We start from the raw sequence: 22,028 nt of genomic DNA, 5'->3' as shown, positions 1-22,028 counted from the left end.
TATTCTGTATTAGCATTGATATGAAAGATTTGTGAAATTAGTGTTAAGTATAAAAAATGAAACTATGATTATAGAATTCAATGTTTATTATATTTATACATTATTATATCTGTCTTTACACATTTTGCACACATATTTAATAAATGTAATAAATTGCACCAAGAATATTTAAAAAATCTTTCAAAAAATGTGTATGTGAATGTAAATATATCTGCACAAACTGACAGTCGTGAGTAACATTTTTAGAAAGTTCAAAATGAAACACAAATCGCAAAGCGTTTGTGTGCTCACTCGAATAAGCTTTTGCAGAATACATTAACAAGAGGGCTGGCCCGCCCTTTCCGAGTTTTGGTAGCCAACACGAGCCGTCATTGGCCAATTCTTGGTACCTGAAACGGGTTGTGAATGGTCAATTCTTGGTAGCCGATATGGGCTGCGATTGGCCCGAGCTTTCAATTTTTGGTAGAATCTTGGTAGCAGAAAGTGATCTGATTGGTTTTCGCTACCAAGAATTTCCTCGACTCATGGCTGCTTGGGGGCACCACCGTGACCTCCATACTTCTAATCTAAATTTTAAATACCCTTAATCAGAGCTCAAGAACAAATTCTGCCTATTGGATTTTATAAATATTCTTCATATATGAATAGGTTATTAGGTTTTCTATGTAAAGGGCAAAAATGTATTTAACAAGTCAAAAATAGATGACATTCTATCAATTAATGATGGTTTTCAGCTGTGCCAAGGAGTAAGATGATGTGTAGGGTTCAAGAGATGCCTGGGGACAATGACATTAGGGCCAACGCTCACGCTCACAAGCAGCTGATAGTTTTCGAAAGAAGGCAGGTCATCAAATGCCTGTTAAAAATATCCTTTGGATAGAAGACAACTACAGTATGGAGATGCTTGTAAAATGCCAAGACTGAGAACAAGTGGGTAGATATGGGTCCCTTAGATTCTGCCTGAATTAGTGACAATCTCTGAATGTGAGAATAGTCTAACAAACAAATGACACCTTGTGTGAGCAAGATTGCAGTTTGGTAAGAAAACAGTCAAAAGTGTTACAGTAGTCTAAGGTGTGTATTTTAAAAGTGAAAAGGTGAAGTGTTTATAGAGGCAAGCACAACAAGTCCTTTCTTCTTCCAAAAGTAATCCTAGACTGAGTGCTCACATAGTGTTTGTACTCAATAGCAAAAACAAATTTTACAAATCAACTTTAAATTATGACTAAATGGCTTATTTGGGCTCTCAATAAGTCAGAGGTAAGTATTAGACTGGCAACCCTGGGTTAAAATTCAAATCCTAGCCACTTAAGTGCCGTGCAAGAGCAGGGCTCATATATTAAGTGTTATGCGCTAGGGTAGTGATAAGTAATTTTCATGTTTATTGTTATATTTTAGAATAAATGTCAATTTATACTTTTACAAATACTAAAATTAGAAACATAAAAACATTTTACTAAACCATTAAAGCACATGAGTCAATAAAAGCAAACATTTTTATTGACACGTAGATCATATCTGTATGGCAAAGAATGTGGTTGGTGATTTAAAGTCTATATTTGAATATCATCAACACCTGTAAAAGTCTGATAAGCTTTCTACTGGAAAGAAAGAAGCAATAACCCATTGTAGTTCCGTAGGTCAGACAAGACAATTTAGAGGAAGTTGCATTACCCTTTCAAAATTTGCAAAATCGTTTGGGAAAAAAAAAAATCATGAAATGACATTGCAGAGTTTCAGACTTCTCAGTTTTGAATTTGCCTGCTACTGCTGAACACTATCAGTGCCAAGGTAACATTATTCAAATGCGACTACTTCAGATATTTCATTTAAGTGTATTTGTACAATGTACTGCATGTTGTATTTATATGTGATACAAACTGTATAATTTAGTGAAGTAGCATGCCAAAACTCTGTGTATTTTAGTAACTGAATATTTCTGAAAAATCTTGCTGTCTACTTTTTTATTATTTCAGTTTCACTTCATTTCTAATAATATGATTTTTAAACAGCATTTTTGTTTAAATATACTACAGTATGAGAAGCAGATTTTTAAATGCTAGTAAGAATTATTGAAAGGTATTTTCTTTCTTTCTTTCTTTCTTTCTTTCTTTCTTTCTTTCTTTCTTTCTTTCTTTCTTTCTTTCTTTCTAGTATGGGGTTTTTCTGCACATGTGAACACCCAGGCGATGCTACATATTTAAATTGCTTTTCTTCTTTTTCTATCTTTTTGCATTTTCTCTGCTTTTGCTGTTTTTTTTCCCCGCACTTTTCGGGGCAAAGGCCACTGGGTGTCATCAGGCGGGCCTTTTTCAGGAGTGTCAGACCTAACAGGGATGACTTTGATTGACTGATCAAAATTTAAAAGTCTCTGCATTAAACATAGCAAATTTATTTAAATAAATCGTTTTTTAATGCATTCTTTTTGTAATGATAGACTAGCAGTCCCCACTGCCTTTAGGTTTGCACGAGAGAAGACCTCCTAACTGCACAATCCTATGATTGAAGATAACATTAGTTTTAATAAAAGGGAGTTGTAATTGCTGTAAGGTACTTTGTGAGTAAAAAAAAAATAATATTGAAATGGACTTGTATGTTTAAAAGAAAAAAAGTGGTTTCCTTCTCTCCTGGTATTAGGGTTCTCTGTGCAGCTGAAGAGTGATGTGACTTAGTCATTATATGAAAAGCTAAAAAAGTTTTGAAGGTCAAGTTAGCATTTCTCAGTTTTGCTTAATGCAAAGTTCATTGCTACACTGAAATCTCCTCACGGAATTTTCCATTTCTACAATAAATGTTAGGTCTTCTAGATTGTAGGTATCCTCTAACACTTATCTTGCAAAGACCATTAGCAAACAATTTGTATTTTTGTGAAACTCTAGAAGATGCCACACCACAGATTCATATTTTGATGAACACGTAGAGACAGCACCTCGGTCTTCAAAGCCTCTCATTTGTTTCATGTTAAGAGAACTCATCTTCAGGAGAGTGACCTCTCACTCAAGGTAATCAGTTTGACCCCCAAATGGAACCATCAACATTTTTATATATCGAACAATGAGTTGTTGATGGCTGGAATTGAGGAGCTGCTGTTACCCTGTCTTTATATTGATAAGTGGGGTAGCGCACAAAGTTAATTTGATTAACTTTTTATTGGAAACACAGCTTTTTGCCTTCTTTATGCTGTGCTAAATTAATGGCATTTACTGGGTGAGAGTTGGGGGATAGCAGTTTGCTTCTGTTTACATTTTTGAGGTGAGATCTGCTGGGATTTTAAACTACTTTATGCCTACATTTACTGTATCCCACATTAACTTATTTATCAGCCTTATTATTTAAAAAGTGTTGGCACTTTTTCCAATCTCACAAATGTAAAACTTCTACTCCTGTTTACATTTTTGAGTTAAGATCTGCTGGGATTTTAAACTGCTTTACACCCACATTTACTGAATCCAGTACACCAACAGCAACTCATTTATCTGCCTTATTATCTGAAATTAGTTGGCACCATTTCCACTCTCAGACGTTTAATACGGAGGTCTTAAACTCAAATTGGCTTTTGGCCACTTGTGGTATTGTCATGTCATACAAGGGCCTCATGAATGTTCAAGTACAGCAAGAGATAGTAATATTCTTTAAATCTTATTTCCATTACTAACATTTTTTCAAATCAAACTGTACTCTAAATACATTACTTTTAAATGTGCAATTCTTTTTTCATTAAATTAACTTAAATAAAAGTTTAAACTTTGCATTAACCAAAACACACACAATACCTGAATACATTTGAACTTCTATTCTACTTCTATCCAGAAACTTGGCAGCGTTTCTGCTCACACAGACTTGCCACATTTGCCCTAATGGAGTTTACAGCTGAAACGGAGTACAGCTTCAAGATTAGCATGAGTAAACTTACACTTATACTTGCATTTAAAGTTCATAGCGGAGAAAAGTTTCTCACACAGATATGTGCTTCCAAAAAGGCACATTACCTGACTGAACTCTTTGGACAGCTCTGGAAAGGATGGAGGTAATTCTGTCAGAAACTGCCCAGTCAAGTGTGCTTTTCCCTGTGCATCTCGGAACTTAGATTTTAGCTCACTATTGCACTGCAAGTCAATAAGTTCCATTTGGAACACTCTCCACATCAGCTGAAAAGGGGTCTGCAAACAGCTGGAAGGTGTTGCGGTGTGACCTAAAGTCAGCAAAACGGTGATCAAACTCCTGCAGCAGGGTTTCAATAGCAGATGTATATGTATCACTCCTGAATGCTGTGCCATCCTCCACAAGAGATCTACATGTTGGGAAATTAGCTATTTTTGGCAGAAAGCTGGGTTTGCCATAATTTCAATTTTGTGGTGAAGGCTTTCACACTTTCATAAGCTGCTGTGATGAGCTGATCAGTGCCCTGGAGATTCAAGTTAAGTATGTTCAGCTCCTGTTTAATGGCCACAAGAAAGTAAGATCCATGACCCATTGTGGAACTTCCAACTCATGAACATCCATTCTGCCATTTGCCATGAAATTTGTCATCTCTGTTCTCAACACAAAACCTCTTCAGGATATTTCCCCTGCTGAGCCAGTGCACCTCAGTAAAGTACACCACCATAAGTTGACTCAGTTTCTTCTAAAAAGGCTCTGAACTGGTGATGCTGTAAACTCTTTGAACCAGATGAAATTAATACATTTCAGAACAAGACATGTTAAAATTGTAAGCATTTGCTGCACAGTGCTTGTTGATGAATAATGAAGTGTAAAACTACTGCTGGATGAGCTTTTTCCTCTTCTTAATTTTTTTTTTTTTTGAACCAACACTACTAGTCGATTTTGTTTGCCTGTCATGGACAGGGCTCCATCTGTGGTGATGCCTACCAGTTTGTTCCATGGCAAACCAGCACACTCAATCACGTCACACAGAAGAAGATTTATATCATTCCCTGTGGTACGGCTGTGCATCGGAAATAAACTTCGCAATTCTTCAGTTACATTAAAGTGGGAATTAACACCCCTCATGAAAATCGCTAGTTGAGCATTGTCGGTTTTGTTGGTGCTTTTGTCAAGCGCCACAAGTACGCAATAAAAACTTTAGCTTTCTCGGGTATCTGATCATAAATGTCATTTGATAATTTGCTCTGCCGCAGTGTATGCTGACAAGGAGGTATTTTTAAACAAGTGCGTCTTTTCTAGACACAATATTTCAGCGACTTAACATACAGTTCTTAAGAAACTGCCATTCACTGAATGGATTTCCTGCCTTAGTGATTAACTCACTTAACACATAATTTGCTTCCACCGCACCATCAGCATCCTTCTTTGCTTTGCCAAAAAGACTTTGCTGCAATTTCAGACCTTTGTGTAGCTAGTTTTTCCTCCCTGTTCTCCCCAATACTTATCATACTGTTCTCCATGTTTAGTCAAGTTATGACGTTTGAGATTATATTCTTTCAAAACAGTGACTTTTTCTTTGCATATAAGACAGGTGGCATTTCCACTGAATTCCACAAAAAAAATACTGTAATATGTCAATCTTTCTTGAAATAGTCTGTGTTCAGCATCCACCTTCCTTTTTGGTTTGGAAAGAGACATCATTTTTATTGACAACCAAGCAAATGATTTCCAAAAAAAAACTACCTTGCTTTTTTTATTCATAAACTGCAAATTTTCACAAAATAACAGAACTGAAAGATTTACGTTAATTTGAAATAATTTTTTTATTTAAAATTATTATTTTTAAATTAGTTTGAACTTAAACAAGTAAAAGAAGGAAGTAGGCGAAAATAGTTAAATTAATTTACTGCTTGCGGGCCAGATTGCATTATTTTGTTGATGTCATATACGGACAAGTGGGAAGGGGACGGGGGTCTGGAAATGGCCCACGGACCTGAAGTTTGAGATCCCTGGCTTAAAACTTCAAAAGTCATTTTTTAAATATTGTTAATGAGAAGAAAACATGCGCAGTAATGTCAGTTCAATCACATAAGCAATACAGCGGTACTGCCATTGTGTTCCAAAAACACATAAAAAAATCCATCACACCACAAAGAAACACTACATTAGAGAGGTACTGTATATGAAACCAAAGGCCCAATGTCCATCCTTGTCTATTCCTCATGAAAAGGGTTGGGCAGCTGGGGCGAAATGCACATGCAGTGCCCACCCAAGCAGACACACTATTCCTGGGTGAGATGCTGTCCTGCCAGATGTTTGGCTGGCAGCCACTGCTATATTGCCTCAGACTGCCAGTTGGCACCAGCCTTTTCCTTCTACCATACTTAAGGATCCTGCAGAGGCTTCTGGTAAATATAGTATTTGCTGGTGTCTCTCTGGGAACATGAGTCACCTAAAATTGCTTTCCAATAAGTGGGAGAGTTCCCAGAAGCACTCCCAGGACTGAAGTTATGATGGTCAGGAGTGGAACAATGGCAAGGGTTCATCTGATGAGAAGGAAGAGGAGGTCAGTATTGTTTGGGAAGTGGTATGCGGGGAGGTAGGAAGGAAAATCTTACATGGATTTTCTGTTAGTGAGGTGAAAAATTTCCAGGAAGTCCCTAAGGAACATACATCGGGTACTTAAACCTTGTTTTTTTATCTATTTCATTTGTTCTCTCTCTCTCTGAAGTTATTATTATTTTGTTAATTTTATTAAACCACCCTTCTTATTAATAAATTGGTTTGATGTCTGTTCTACAAATGGGATCGACTCTTCAGCAACCCACATTTTCACAATATTAACACAGCAGCCAAATTTAAACATCAGTCTGGCAAGCTATTTTATGATAACAATACAGAATTCTTTCCAAATTGTCAAAAAAATTTTAACTGTCCCTCAAATTATTTTTTTTTTGCAGTTTAAGATAATGTATGTCATTTTTCTCTTTGAGATTTTTAGACGTGGATTAGGATTCTTCCAATTGAGTAATCTGCAAGATAAAGCCAGAATGTAGAGCACTCACAGAACACATGACCTAGTGAGGCCAAACATCTATTGACAGAACTTGTCAAACATCAATTGCACCCACTGACTTGGGTACAGATCAACACTGTGCTTGGTAAAAATTAGGGATGGAGCTGACAAAGATATGTTCATGCAGAAATGTTTTTTTTTGCTTACACTTGTAATCTTCCTTCTGATTTTTATGTAAACAGTAAAAATTAAAACCTATGTAAGTAAGTGAGAGGTAATTTTAACTGTATTGGAGATATTGTTGATAAACCCCTCTCAGCTGATTCTATCTTTAACATGACATATTATCAATGAACTGTATTAAAAACATGTTAAAATAAGACCAACTCACTTCTGTCAGACAGTACCCAACTTGTTTCCTAAATTTCCATTGTTACCATCAGGATGCAGATTTCAGTTCCTGATGGTAAAGAGGAACAGATTTAAGAACTCTTATATTCCTAGAGCTATACATATTTTCTGTTGCTTGTAGGGCTACTGCAAAATGTTGTATTATTGCTTTGTATACTGTTTAAGGTAATCGTTTTCTTTGTAGTAATTTTGAGGGTGTATTCTATGATAACACTACTTTTCAGTTATTGTGCCTTGGCTCATTTTTTTGTATCTGTGTAACAATGCCTTATGTTTTGTACTTTCCTAGTTTTGTACTTAGTTTAAATACTGCAAATATGTAAACATTACTCATTTTCTCTTATGCAACAAGACATTACCAGAGGCTTCTTTTGGTGATTCCAACACTTATACAGAATGTGTAAAGAGGTTATTCATCTGTGTAATGTGGTCCACTAATACAACTTTACTTTAGAATGGTCAGAAGTGGTTGAAGCAAGATAGGTTTCTCTTGATACTGCAAACTACAGTATAAGATTTGTAAATCCTTTATAATCAGATGTTATTTTGTACCAAACCCCAACCTGCTGAAGAGTGTGGTGTTTGCCATCAGATTTGCTTAGCGAAGAAACCACTTTTAAAATGAGGGATGAATAGAATCAGGCCAACACTTAAGCCCTACAGTATTCCCACTCTGACACCCGAATATTAACAACACACCAAAAAAATTGTCAAATACATTAAATCCATCCAACCATCCATTTTCCAACCCGCTGAATCCGAACACAGGATCACGGGGGTCTGCTGGAGCCAATCCCAGCCAACACAGGGCACAAGGCAGGAACCAATCCCGGGCAGGGTGCCAACCCACCGCAGGACACACACAAACACAAACACCCATACACCAAGCATACACTAGGGCCGATTTAGAATCACCAATCACAGTCCTACCACCAAAGTCTAAAAGGTAAATGGTCTTCTGAGGCACACCTCTTCACAAAAAGCATTGGTGGACTGGATTGGGGAAAAAAGAACCCACTGTCGTCTCTAAATCTGGTGGCCAGGCACAGTCCTTCTCCTCTGTGAATGGCGTTTTGGTGCTGCTAAATTTGAAGTCAGTCATATAATGAATAAATCAAAAAAGTCCCACCATATCCTTCTCTTCTGGTTTTATGTGTACAGTGCCTACAAACCCCAAAAAACAAATCTCACAAGTGTCTCCTCACCTGCTCAAACCTGTATGAAGACACAAACCCCATATTGACAAATGGGAATCTGTGTGACCAACATTGCTATTAACATTTAGCAATCACCAAACAGGAAATACTTATAAATAAATGAAACCCCCTTTGTGGCACCACTACAATTTTACCAGCCTATCAAAGCTCTTCTATGCCACACTGCATAGAAATGAATAACCACTTTACTTATGTAACGGCCAGTGCCCATTGTGCTCCTACGTTAAGACAGCCCTGCCTAAAGTGTTACCAAATATTTATAGGAACAGAAGGTAACATTTTACTACTTACTGCTGTTTCTAAAAGTTTATAATAATCATGGTGCTGTTTATAATTATACTTCTAATGGTGCTGTAAGAATTATGTTTCTAGACTTCTCTAGCACCTTCAACACAATCCAACCTCTGCTCCTTAGGGACAAGCTGACAGAGATGGGATTAGATTCATACCTAGTGGCATGGATCGTGGACTATCTTAAAGACAGACCTCAGTATGTGCATCTTGGGAACTGCACGTCTGACATTGTGGTCAGCAACACAGGAGCGCCACAGGGGACTGTACTTTCTCCGGTCCTGTTCAGCCTATATACATCGGACTTCCAATACAACTCGGAGTCCTGCCATGTGCAAAAGTTCGCTGATGACACTGCTATCGTGGGCTGCATCAGGAATGGGCTGGAGGAGAAGTATAGGGACCTAATCAATGACTTTGTTAAATGGTGCGACTCAAACCACCTACAACTGAATACCAGCAAAACCAAGGAGCTGGTGGTGGATTTTAGGAGGCCCAGACCCCTCATGGACCCCATGATCATCAGAGGTGACTGTGTGCAGATGGTGCAGACCTATAAATATCTGGGAGTGCAGCTGGATGATAAATTAGACTGGACTGCCAATACTGATGCTCTGTGCAAGAAAGGACAGAGCCGACTATACTTCCTTAGAAGACTGGCGTCCTTCAACATCTGCAATAAGATGCTGTAGATGTTCTATCAGACGGTTGTGGCGAGCACCCTCTTCTACGCGGTGGTGTGCTGGGGAGGCAGCATTAAGAAGAAAGATGCCTCACGCCTGGACAAACTGGTGAGCAAGGCAGGCTCTATTGTTGGCATGGAGCTGGACAGTTTAACATCTGTGGCAGAGCGACGGGCGCTCAGCAGGCTCCTGTCAATCATGGAGAATCCACTGCATCCACTAAATAGTATCATCTCTAGACAGAAGAGCAGCTTCAGCGATAGACTGCTGTCACTGTCCTGCTCCACTGACAGACTGAGGAGATCGTTCCTCCCCCAAACTATGCGACTCTTCAATTCCACCCGGGGGGGTAAACATTAACATTTAACATTATACAAAGTTATTGTCTGTTTTTCACCTGCATTATTATTAATCTTTAATTTAATATTATTTATTGTATCAGTATGCTGCTGCTGGAGAATGTGAATTTCCCATTGGGATTAATAAAGTATCTATCTATCTATCTATCTATCTATCTATCTATCTATCTATCTATCTATCTATCTATCTATCTATCTATCTATCTATCTATCTATCTATCTAATCATGTTAATATTTTTTACATCATACATATATTTATGTACTCATAATTGTGTTAAATTGTTTATATTCTTTGACAGTAGTTGGTTCATTATTAATATTCTGTAGATAAAAGGAATAGTTTAATTGCTAAGAATTCTCAAACACATGATACGTCCTCTGGGTGGTTACTAAGATGGTGCTGTATGTAACGTAGTACAGCACCAGCAAACAAGATCTGATAAATTTCCTTATGTTCTCTTGTATGTGCATTTGTGCTGCATGTGTTTAAAATATTTACAATCCTTAATCAGGCTGGTAATGTAAATTTTTAATTCAAAGATTTTTCTTTCTTTTTTTTTCCAGAATGCATTTGGCCATCTGGACTTATGGTATTTTAATCCTGACTTCAGAAGCAGCAAAGTATACTTCCAGATGTAGATACCCCATTCAACACAGAGTGGATCGCTCCAATACCAACTTAACAAGAGTGCCATCAAGCCTGCCTCCGGACACTCAGTATCTGGATCTGTCACACAACAACATAAGTATGATTGAGAGTGGCGATATGATAGGTCTTCCAAAACTTTGTGTACTGAAGCTGTCTCACAATGGTCTCATGAGAATCTCCTCCTCGACATTTTTAAACAATACTGAGCTACAAGTCCTTGATCTTTCATACAATGCCTTAGATATCATCCCTGACTTGGGGTCACCAATGATTAAAATTCTTGATTTATCTGGAAATTTATATGAAAATTATACTCTTGGAAGCTCTTTCAAAAAGATGACCAGTCTTCAGTTTCTTGCTCTTGGAAGCCATAAGGCTAGATTCATTAAGACCTCTGATTTTTTGCCTTTAAGTCATGGAAATCTAAAGCACTTATACTTAGGAGATGGCATAGACCTTGTACAGTATGAAAATGGTTCAATTGCACAACTGGTAAATTTGAAGGAGATTACACTTGTGATGTCATTTTGTGAGAAATTTCACTTTTTTGGAGCTATCCTCAGAGACCTAGATGAAACTGGTTGCCAGCAGATTAACCTAGTTAAGTTTCTTCCCGAGCAGTGCAATGTCTCAGTGGACCCATTTGTGGAGCTTAAAAACAAACGGGCTTTAGCAAATTTGATTTTCTTGGATACCTGGTTTAATAGTTCAGTGATGTCAAAACTGCTTTGGAATGTGGCTCAGTCACCACTCCAAATGATTAATTTTTCCAATATCACATTCTCCCAAGACAGTCCTGATGGAGTTCAGTTTAATGGTGTCCCAGGCTTCAATCAAACAAGCCTCAGAATGCTTATTATAGAAAATGTTCTACATTACCAGTACAACTACCCAAAATTTAATATCAGTGTTTCCTTCTTTTATCAGCTTGTATACTTAAAGTTTTCAGGAACAGGAATGAATATCTTTCCTTGTGACCTAATATCCTCTCTTCCTGCCCTTGAGGTTCTGGATTTGTCAGATAACCTCTTAAATGAAGATGGATTTTGGTGGTCATTGTGCACGTTCACTCATGTCTTCCCTTCATTAAAGCAACTGTATTTGAATAATAATAGGTTCATTAACCTGGCCAGTATCTCTAAAAATGCTCATGTTATCAAAGGCTTGCAAGTGCTGGATCTAGCATCTAACTCTTTAGCACTTCAAGGTAAATGCTCCTGGCCTTCTCACCTGACCAACCTTAGTCTGAGCAACAACAATCTGGGCAATTCAGTCTTCAGCTGCTTGTCTCCATATCTGAAAAGTCTTAATCTTTCAAAGATGGGTATCACTTACATAACTTATGAGGTGCTGGTCCAGCTACCCAACATAACACACCTCTACCTGAGTTCAAATAATATTAATTCTCTGCCTGGTGATCTTCGTGCCCCCTACTTGCAGGTCTTGCATGTGGACCAGAACATTATAAGTGTGATCAGTACATATGTTCTGCAAGGCATCCCTAACCTTGAACAATTTAATGCAGGGAACAACCCTTTCAGCTGCAAATGCGAATCCTTCTGGTTTGTCAAATACTTTAATAAGACTCTGCTCCTTGATTGGCCGCAGAGCTATAAGTGTGGCTTCCCAACAGAAATGGCTGGGAAACTGCTTGAAGAGTACAGACCAAGTGAAGTGACCTGCAAAATCTGGATTCAAGTCCTGATAGCAGTTCCTCTAACCTGTATTTTTGCTGTAGCTATTGGAATTTCATTTCATATGCTTGACGGCATTTGGTACCTTAAGATGCTCTGGGTATGGATGGCTGTTAAAAGAAGGAGTGGGGAGACAGAGAATAGGCTGGGTAATGCATCTTTCCTCTATCATGCTTTCATTTCCTATAGTCAGCATGATCTTCCATGGGTGGAAAGCTATCTTGTACCAAATCTGGAAGAGGCAGGCTTCAAACTCTGCATCCATCAGCGGGATTTTGTGCCAGGCGATTGGATCATAGATAACATCATCAACTGCGTTGAAAACAGTTACAAGACACTGTTCATTCTATCCAAGAACTTTGTCCAGAGTGAGTGGTGCAATTATGAGCTCTTCTTTGCCCAGCACCGTGCTCTCAGCATTCAACAAGATTCACTGGTCTTCATACTCTTGGAGCCAATCCCAGCTAACTCCTTGCCCAGGAAGTTCTTGAAGCTAAGGAGTCTTCTCCAAAAACAGACATACCTTGAGTGGCCTGGGGATGGAATGAAACAGCAGCTCTTCTGGGCCAGTCTCAAAAGAATGCTTCAGGCAGGCAGCAGCTACATGATGCTGAAGTACACTGCTCTTCAAATGGCAGACTCCACGCTTGAAATGGCAGACTCTTGTTCTTTAATTACTGTCAAATAATTAAGGTCGCAACTCTTGAAATGAATGCAAAAAAGACATATTGGTAAATGAGAAGTATAATGCTAAGATTTCATGAGGATTACTTTATGATTAAGAGATTTATTGTAATGCAAACCTCCATGCGCAATGCCTCAGAGGTAAGAAAAACCTTTGTATTGGGAAGATAAATATGGCATTGTACAAGAACTGTGTGAAAAATGCTAAATACAGTCAGACTAAAAGCTACTTAATCCAAGTCGCTTGTGGGGAACCGGAGTCTACCCAGAAGCAATGGGTGCGAGGCAGGAAAGGGCCCACTCACACAATCCCACACTTGCACTCATGCATGAGCCAATTTGAAATCATCAAGCAAACCAAGCAAACATCACATGGAAGACATCCAGGCATGGGGTTCAAACCAAGGACACTGGATCCATGAAGCAGCAGTGGTAACTTTTTGTATTACTCATTCATAATAACACACACACTTCCAAAAATGCAATGCAGGCTTTCTCTACAAAATGATACATTGTAAGTGTAATAAGCTCTATTTGTCCACACACTTCTCAGAGGCAGAGCCATTAGAGGCTGTGTCCTGTAGAGGTGCTGCTGTCAACATATTAACACCAAAATAACACAATTGTACAAATACTAGCTGAGATACCTATTTAAGACGGATTGAAATCTAAGCAATCAACATACACTTCAATGTTAATGTTTGTAGTGCACAATCTAATGGAATGTATTTTGTAATGTGTATAGAAATAAAATGCATTGCATTTGTCATTCCAACAGATTCCGCATCACAAACATATGTAGTAATAAAATACATTACTGCAAATGTTTGTGAAACGCCATCTGTTAGAATGACAAATGCGATTCATATGTCTCTCTTATATGCCATTTGATTTTTAAAAGCATTTTTAATGTTGGTGATGTGCCATCTGTTGGAATTACAAATTCAATGTATTTTATTACTACAGGGACTATGAAATATATTCTATTAGATGGTGTACTGTAAACATTAACTATGTGGTCTATGTCAAGATTTCAACCTATTTTTGCATTTTAGGAGTACAAATGTTTGTGATGCACCATATGTTGGAATGATAGAGACATAACTACCGGACGGACTCATAGACACCTACCTTTTTATGAAAGTGGATTTTATTATCAATGCATAATTTTATGGCATGGTTCAATTAAGTTATATTTAATGTTTCAGCAAACATGGAATATTTTTATTTAATGCAATGAGTAAAGCAGTGTTTTAAAAGTCTTCCAAATTTAAACCTTGCAATATGTTTGTAAAACTAAGAGCAGGATGCGAACTTATTTGAAAATCTAAATTCACATAATTTAATATGAGCAAATGTTTGTCAGCTGCCAACTTTAAGCTGGTACCTTTAGAAGTAAATGTAACTGTGCATGAGTGTGCCCTGAGGTGACGAGCATCCTTTCAGAACTTAAACAGCTGAATAAATAAATGACATGCAAAAGATGTTGTGTATTTATTGAACATATTACTGTAATAGTGCATCTACTGTCTTAATTGAAAAGATTATGTGATCTTCAAACTTTTTTGTACCACTAGGTTGATAGCCATCAGAAGAATTCTATATGGTCTGTAAAATCCTTTTTGCATTTAATAACTTGTGTGCCTAGTGCAGGTGAGAGTTAAAGGGGAGCTCTGGAAGGCATTTCTCCAAGTCTTGAAGGTGGGTCCATACATAAGAACGCAATTTTAACTCAAGATGGGGACGGTGCCAATGAAAGATTGAAGCACATACAAGTGTTGGATCATCCATCCATCCATCAATTTTCCAACCCGCTGAATCCGAACACAGGGTCACGGAGGTCTGCTGGAGCCAATCCCAGCCAACACAGGGCACAAGGCAGGAACCAATCCCGGGCAGGGTGCCAACCCACCGCAGGACACACACAAACACACCCACACACCAAGCACACACTAGGGCCAATTTAGAACCACCAATCCACCTAACCTGCATGTCTTTGGACTGTGGGAGGAAACCGGAGCACCCAGGGGAAACCCACACAGACACGGGGAGAACATGCAAACTCCACGCAGGGAGGACCCGGGAAGCAAACCCAGGTCCCCAGGTCTCCCAACTGCGAGGCAGCAGTGCTACCCACTGCGCCACCATGCCTCCAGTGTTGGATCAGTTCTGAACAAATCAAACTGTGTGCAAGTTTTAGGAGAATATTGTTTTGTTTTTTTTTTACTTTCATTCCTGGCTTACAGTCCATTTTGTCACTTTATAGTCAGTTTTCAGTTGACGTCTGTATAAAAATTGTACATTTTCCATGTGTACAAGCTGGTTTTCTCCCAGGTATTTTGGTTTAACTCCATGACCTTCAAAGATGTGCAGTTAGGTGACTTCAAACTGGCCCTGAGTGAGTGTGAGTGTAGGTGTGTGTGTTAGGGGCTCCTGTGACGGACTGGCATCCTGTCAATATCTGTTGCCTGCTTTGTGGCCATTTCTACTGAAACAGACACACTGAACTGGAGTAAGTCAGTATATGGAATGTTGTTGTTGTATTATTGGGTTAACAATGCTACCAAATACATGCAGCATCCTGATTCATATCTCAGACCTGGTTAATGGCTGTGTGGAGTTTACATGTTCTCTCTGTGTTTACATGGGTTTTCCATCCAAGTCCTCAAAATATGCAGGTGTGGTTAACTGGCAGCAGGTCTCAGTATGGCTGTGTGCCTGTGTGTGTGTCTTGTGGCAGGTGGCCGGGTGCGGCCCTCAATCAGCCGCCTATTTAAGGAGCCGCCGCCCTGCAATCAAGGCTGGAGTCGGGTGAGGAGGTGGACGAGGTCAGAGGAGGCGGCAAGGAGAGGCCCTGAGTATGTGTGTAGTGAAGAGACGGCTTGGAGGAGAAGCCAGGACTTTGGGAGACTGTTGGGGTTTGTTGGTGGCGGTGCACTTAGTGACTTGTGTATAATAATAGTGTAAATAAACGTGTGGTGATGGACTGCAATGTGTATGCCTGTCTGTGTCCGGGCTGTTCCCTTCTACAGTCTCTTGAGATGGAGTGGCTCCTTTCCAGCTTGTTTACCGCCTTGGGCTTGTTGCTTAAAAAGACTAAGGTCCTCCTGAGTTGGACTAAGTAGTTTTTCGGACATATAGTATGTATTTTGTACAAACAAACTCCACAAGTAAGAAAATATAAAACAAGTCTTTAAAACAAAAATTAAAATACTCTCATATTTCAGCAACATTGCAAGTTTTTTTTTTTGCAAATGCTAGTTAATATGAAAAATACAGAAGTTCTTTGATTCAACAAGAAGTTTTTGTTAGCATTAGTATAAAAGAGAGTCTCTCTGGTCTCATGATAAAGACGTTATTGTCATTTGCAGGCTACTGCCTCCGTGATTCGTCGCTCTTTACTGGGCAGACTTCTGTTTCTTACATTTTCACATTTCCCCTCCCTTTTGATTAGCTTTTTATTGCAATGCAAACCTAGGTTTTATTGCATAGTTTTATTAAATAAACATACTGAAAGAAGTAAAGCCAAGTTTTTCCCACACACACACCATTTCCACAGATCATAAAGAATATATTCCGTGTTTGGATTATGTTTGTTATCTTAAGTGACATTCTGTCTATAGCGTCAATAAACGATTCCAAACAGCCATGAATAGACCCATTCAACTAAACTCACTTTATTAGCAACATATTGTCAGATATGTACTGTAGCCGCAGTACATATTTCTGTGTAATTTGTGATTAAATTGCTCTATCAAAGGTCCTTGCTCCAGAAAGTCTCACTTCTGAAAAGACCATACACGGTTCTTAGTTATGTGAGTAACCAGCTGTGCTACACGTACAAAACAGTTTGAAACCTAAATAATAACGTTTGCAGTGCAGCATCTATTGGAATGTATTTTGCAATGCATGTAACAATAAAATTAATTGCATTTGTCATTTCAACAGATGGTGCATCACATACATTTGTAGTAATAAAATGCATTACTACAATTGTTTGTGAAACTCCATCTGTTGGAATGACAAATGCAATGCATATGCCTCTGTTATATGCCATTTGATTTTTAAAAAGCATTGTTAATGTTGGCGATGTGCCATCTGTTGGAATGACAAGTTAATTGTATTTTATGAAATATATTCTGTTAGATGGTGTACTGCAAATGTTAACTCTGTGGTCTACGTCAAGATTTAAACCTATTTCATCGATTGGAATAACAAATGCAGTGCATATGTCTCTGTTATATGCACGTTGGTACGCACAAATCAAAAAATAAATTCAAAATCCAGAAAACACTATTGTCAAACATGAGTAGGCATCAAAAGCCAGAAAGCCCAATCATTAAAAATTCACCAAAAAATATATGCAACAAAACAAATCAATGCCTATCAATAACGCTAATTCCTAGTATCCCAGCTCCATGATTAGGTGGCCCCTCATGCTCCACATATAGGATACAGGGCAGATAACAAATTAAACTATTACATAGATTCAAAATAATTAATAAATAACACTTTATTACATAAATAGTGGATCAAATAGACAAACAGAACAACACCTATAACAGAATTAATAACTATCATGAAAATGGAGTCCAAAAGTACAATAGTCCCAATAAGATCCAGAAGTACTTCCAAAAATGCCCGCTAAAGAAGAACATCACCATCAAATGCTAAGTTAGTAATAACTCTTATCAAATAAAACTTTACTCCCAAAATGCTCTTCAATTACAAAAAAGCTCAATGGAGTACAAAAAGCAAAGGAATTGCTCCAAAACAGTAAGGCAATCCTGTGCAAACAAGTCCCAATACAGTAATCCAGAAACACAGTCAAAACAGTGCAAATATCCAGAAACCCAATACATAAATGAAACATTAGTAAACTCATTAACTCACTAGCACATCTGAAATGAACCACCAGGAACTGTGGGAGACTCTCCAGAGCAGTTCCTGGCAGTGATTGGCAGGTGGCCCTGGCTCTTGGTGGTCCACCAACAAAACACACTGAACATAACAGACAGCTTGTATACATAGACAAAACCAAAAATGAAGAAAGATGCACATAATCAATATAGAAAGAATCAAAAATTAACAAAAGAGAAATTAAACATGAATTTGAACCCTAGCCAGGGGAGAAAACCTGGTGGAAACATGACAACATAACATAATGAAAAATAATATTTGATAAATAACCATGCTTTGCTCAGTCAAATGATGACAACTTCCTGTTTGAGTCTTGCTTGACATTCCACAGTTAGAAGAGGTGAAGTTTGACTGGGGTGTGGGTGACATCATTACAGTAATTATAGATGTGTATTCTCCTTCAGCCGAGAACAGGAGCGGAACCTGACTTAAGGGCAGTGTCACACTGTTTCCCCCCCTCCTGTGCACTCTTAAACAACATCCTAGTAAGACACTCACAATGTTTGCATACTTTGCTTTTAAGGTTTTCACAGCTGATGTTAGCATAGCCGTTTTTTATTTTGTTTGTATGTTATTCCTTCATTATACATCTCACATCATCATCCTAACTGGAATAAAGTGAGTGAACAGCAGCCTACTAGTGCATACATACAAAGAACAGATCATTGTCATGTTTTTCAGTCTTTTGTATCCACGTAAATACTTTAATGTTAATTTCAGGTTCTATAAAGCACAGTTTTCCTATTGACTATCACAAACAATCCAATCCAGGGAATTTAAGATTAAATCTATTTGTACAATTGTTTTAAAAAGGATTGTGGCATCTGTTAGGGGTTCCCAGATCAAATTTCACTGTTCTCTCGGATCTTCCAGTTTTCAGTGATACACAGTTGCCCTGAGGTAATACATTTATGTATTGACTGTGTTCACTTACTATATGGGCAACCTTGCAATTCAACATCATGTTCTATATATTATAGTGAAGCGAGTGAGAAGGCAATGTGAGTCCCAAAATAGTTGGAATGCAAACCGAGAAAACCCCATTTAAATTGAACTAAAAAAGGGAAAAGAACTTAATATGTGCACAATGGTGCTACAATAAACAATCCACCAATTGCCCTATAGAGGCATTCCTAGTTAGTGCTGTAGCTGCTGAAATATATAAGGTGTCATCAGGCACGGGTAAGACGCATGTCAAAAGAATTCTCAGAGTCCAGAAGTTCGTTTTAAAGGTATTTAGTGAAAGATAAAAGCAAATAGTCCACACAAGAATAAAAGAAAAAATAGTTACACACGTAAAATAAAAGACAAAAAAAAGAAAAAAGGTATCTTCTTTAAACTTAGCCTTTCTTGAAAGACTTGTTATTTCTATACTTAAAGATTCTTAATTTCTTCTTCTGTACGCCTTGGCGTACGGTGCGGTACTTAAGTAAATAAGTTTTCTTTACTTGCTATTTCTCACATTCAAAGAGCCCGTAGGCCGGTTAGCACAGTGCAAGTGCTCAGGCACGGAGACGTGCGATCACGGTTAAAAACCGTATGCCTCTGCACCTTATACAAGGCAAGGCTATCACTAGCTGAATGACTAATAATGTTTATTCTAAGCTGTTAGAAATGGTAAGAATATACCACTGCAAATCTATTTACGGGGGTTATAGGAACTTCCCGTTATTTATGCATTGTCATCTAAGAAATATTCATGAAACTTATAGAACAAGGAAAATGGCTCTTACAAGTGCTACCCTGACAGTCAGGCTCTCAAGTCCAAATGAGATAGCACATTCCAGGGACGTCTACTTTTAATATCGGTGGGGCTTCGCTGGTTCCATTGCCCCCAGTGGGCGGTTTCTCTGCACTCTGGCACCACATTTCATGTGTAACAATATAAAATACTTGACCTATACAGAAATCCAACAAAATGGGGGGGTGGGGGGATAAAGGGGGGAGAGAAGGAGAGCAGGTTATATCTAATCTATTCTTGTAATCCTTATAATTATAAATATCAATGCAACAATAAGCTAAAATGCAATAACTCATGGGGAATCTTGAAACTAAAATTAAAAGTGCCATATTACCAATTAAAACTATAAAATGACATTAAAAACTCAGAATCAATGTCTCCATGATGGGACAGTTAACTTTGTGAGCTGGAATGTTAAAGGCCTGAATCACGAATTAAAGAGAAAGAAAGTATGCTCTCACCTAACAGGCTTAAACGCTAAAATACTATTTTTACAGGAGACCCACTTACTAAGCAAGGATCAGTTCAGACTACAAAAAGACTGGACTGGCCAAATGTTCCATTCTAGCTTTATAAAGAAAACTAGAGGGGTGGGAATTCTCATACACAGAACAGTTCCAGATGTAGTATCGGACCCTGAAGGGAGATATGTGATGGTCATGGGCAACTTGTATAACAGTAAAATGATTTTGATAAATGTTTATGCACCCAATGCTGATGATAAGGAATTCATGCAAAATCTATTTTCATCCATTCCTAATGTGAACACTCATAAAATTATAATGGCTGGGGACTTTAATTGTGTTTTAAATCCACTCTTAGATAGGACTCCTGTGACAGGGGGGGCGACATCTAATACTGCAAAGATAATTACACAGTTTTTAAATGATCACAACTTATCAGACCCCTGGAGGTTTCTTAACCCAAACTCAAGAACATATTCGTTCTACTCACCAGTGCATTATACCTACTCAAGAATTGATTATTTTTTTATAGATAATAATTTCCTGCCTACAATTAAATCATGCAAATACGACACAATTGTTATCTCTGACCATGCCCCTCTAGTCTTGGAGCTAAAATCATTAAGCCCCTCACACTCACCTCGCAGATGGCGTCTTAACCCTCTTTTATTGGCAGACGAGAACTGCACAGAATTTATATCCAAACAAATCAGCTTCTTCCTAGAGACAAGCACGTCTACAGAGGTTTCTGCAGGAACACTCTGGGAAACTCTAAAGGCCTTCTTAAGAGGACAGATTATGTCATATCTTTCCCACAGAAATAAATTAGAAACCAAGAAAGTGTCAGAGCTAAGAAATGAAATTACTAGAATAGATGAAGAACAAGCCAGGCGTCTAAATGAAGTTCTCCACAGGAAAAGGCAGGCCCTACATACAGAACTTAACATCTTAACAACTAAAGAAACTGAACAACTTATTTATAAGTCTAGACAGCATTACTATGAACACGGAGAAAAAGCTAATAAGCTTTTAGCTCAACAAATTCATAAACAAGAAGTTCACAATGCAATACCAGTAATCACCAACAAGAATGGAGAAGAAATCATCGACCATAATAAAATAATGCACACATTTAGAGATTACTGTAAGTCTTTATATTCCACTGAGCCCAAAGAAGACAACACACAATCTAATGCATTTCTGGAAAATTCACAAATACCACAAATAGATGCTTTAAGTGCTGAGGAACTGGATAAACCTCTAGATCCCACTTCGCGATGTTCCAGTCCTCTGACATACGAAGAGACAGAGCACGTCCAAAACAAAACAAACCCCACCCTGCAGCGGCGTTACAGAATTAAAACAGAGATATCTTTTGCAGTTAAATTCTTAATACTATCTGCCGAAGATGTTCTCATTAACAATATTTAAGCTTGAAATAATCTTCAGCGCTTATAAGTTAAGATATTAAGATTAAAAAAAAAAAAAAAAAAAGAAACAACCCTGGGAATGATTTTAAAAACTAGTCTAGGATAAACCTGGTAATTCCTACTGTAATAGTATAATGGTAATAGTATAAATAGTAGAAAAAGCAATAAACCAAGGGTATGAAGTTAAACAGTCTACTTTAAGATATAGTAAAATAAATAAATAAATAAAAAAAAACGAATCCTACTTTAATTACTTCCACATTTTCACACTCACGTCTATAACTCTATAACTCTGATTAAAACATAAACATATAAAGTCCGGATAAAGAAAAGGAAAAAAAAGGGATGTATAATTATAATACCAGTCTCTTTAAACTTGGATCCAGAGAGCAGATCATAGGTCCTTCCCGTGCCTTGATAGAATACGGCTCCTTATTAACTTTCAAAAAAGTGTCGGAAACAGCTTCTTTAGTTCTTTTTCAGCTTCTTCTTTGCTTAAGAAAATATAATGTTGATCTTGAACTTCCACTTTCAGTTTTGCGGGATACAAGAGGCTGTATTTGATATCGGCTTTCCGTAGCAA

At 37.9% G+C, this 22,028-nt stretch overlaps 1 protein-coding gene across 1 annotated transcript in view; it reads left to right on the top strand.

Moving 5' to 3' along the window:
* The first annotated feature begins 1,726 nt into the window (after positions 1-1,726).
* LOC114657484 (uncharacterized) overlaps positions 1,727-22,028 on the top strand; it is a 56,800-nt gene continuing 36,498 nt past the window's right edge. Inside the window, exons 1-2 of the mRNA XM_028809347.2 lie at positions 1,727-1,791; positions 10,428-12,891. Of these exons, the coding sequence (XP_028665180.2) occupies positions 10,429-12,891 (2,463 nt within the window). The 5' untranslated portion in view covers positions 1,727-1,791; position 10,428. The remainder of the gene's footprint in view (positions 1,792-10,427; positions 12,892-22,028) is intronic.

This window comes from Erpetoichthys calabaricus, chromosome 1 (genome assembly GCF_900747795.2).
Source record: "Erpetoichthys calabaricus chromosome 1, fErpCal1.3, whole genome shotgun sequence".
NCBI lineage: Eukaryota > Metazoa > Chordata > Cladistia > Polypteriformes > Polypteridae > Erpetoichthys > Erpetoichthys calabaricus.
This window is presented reverse-complemented; position numbering and strand designations above follow the sequence as displayed.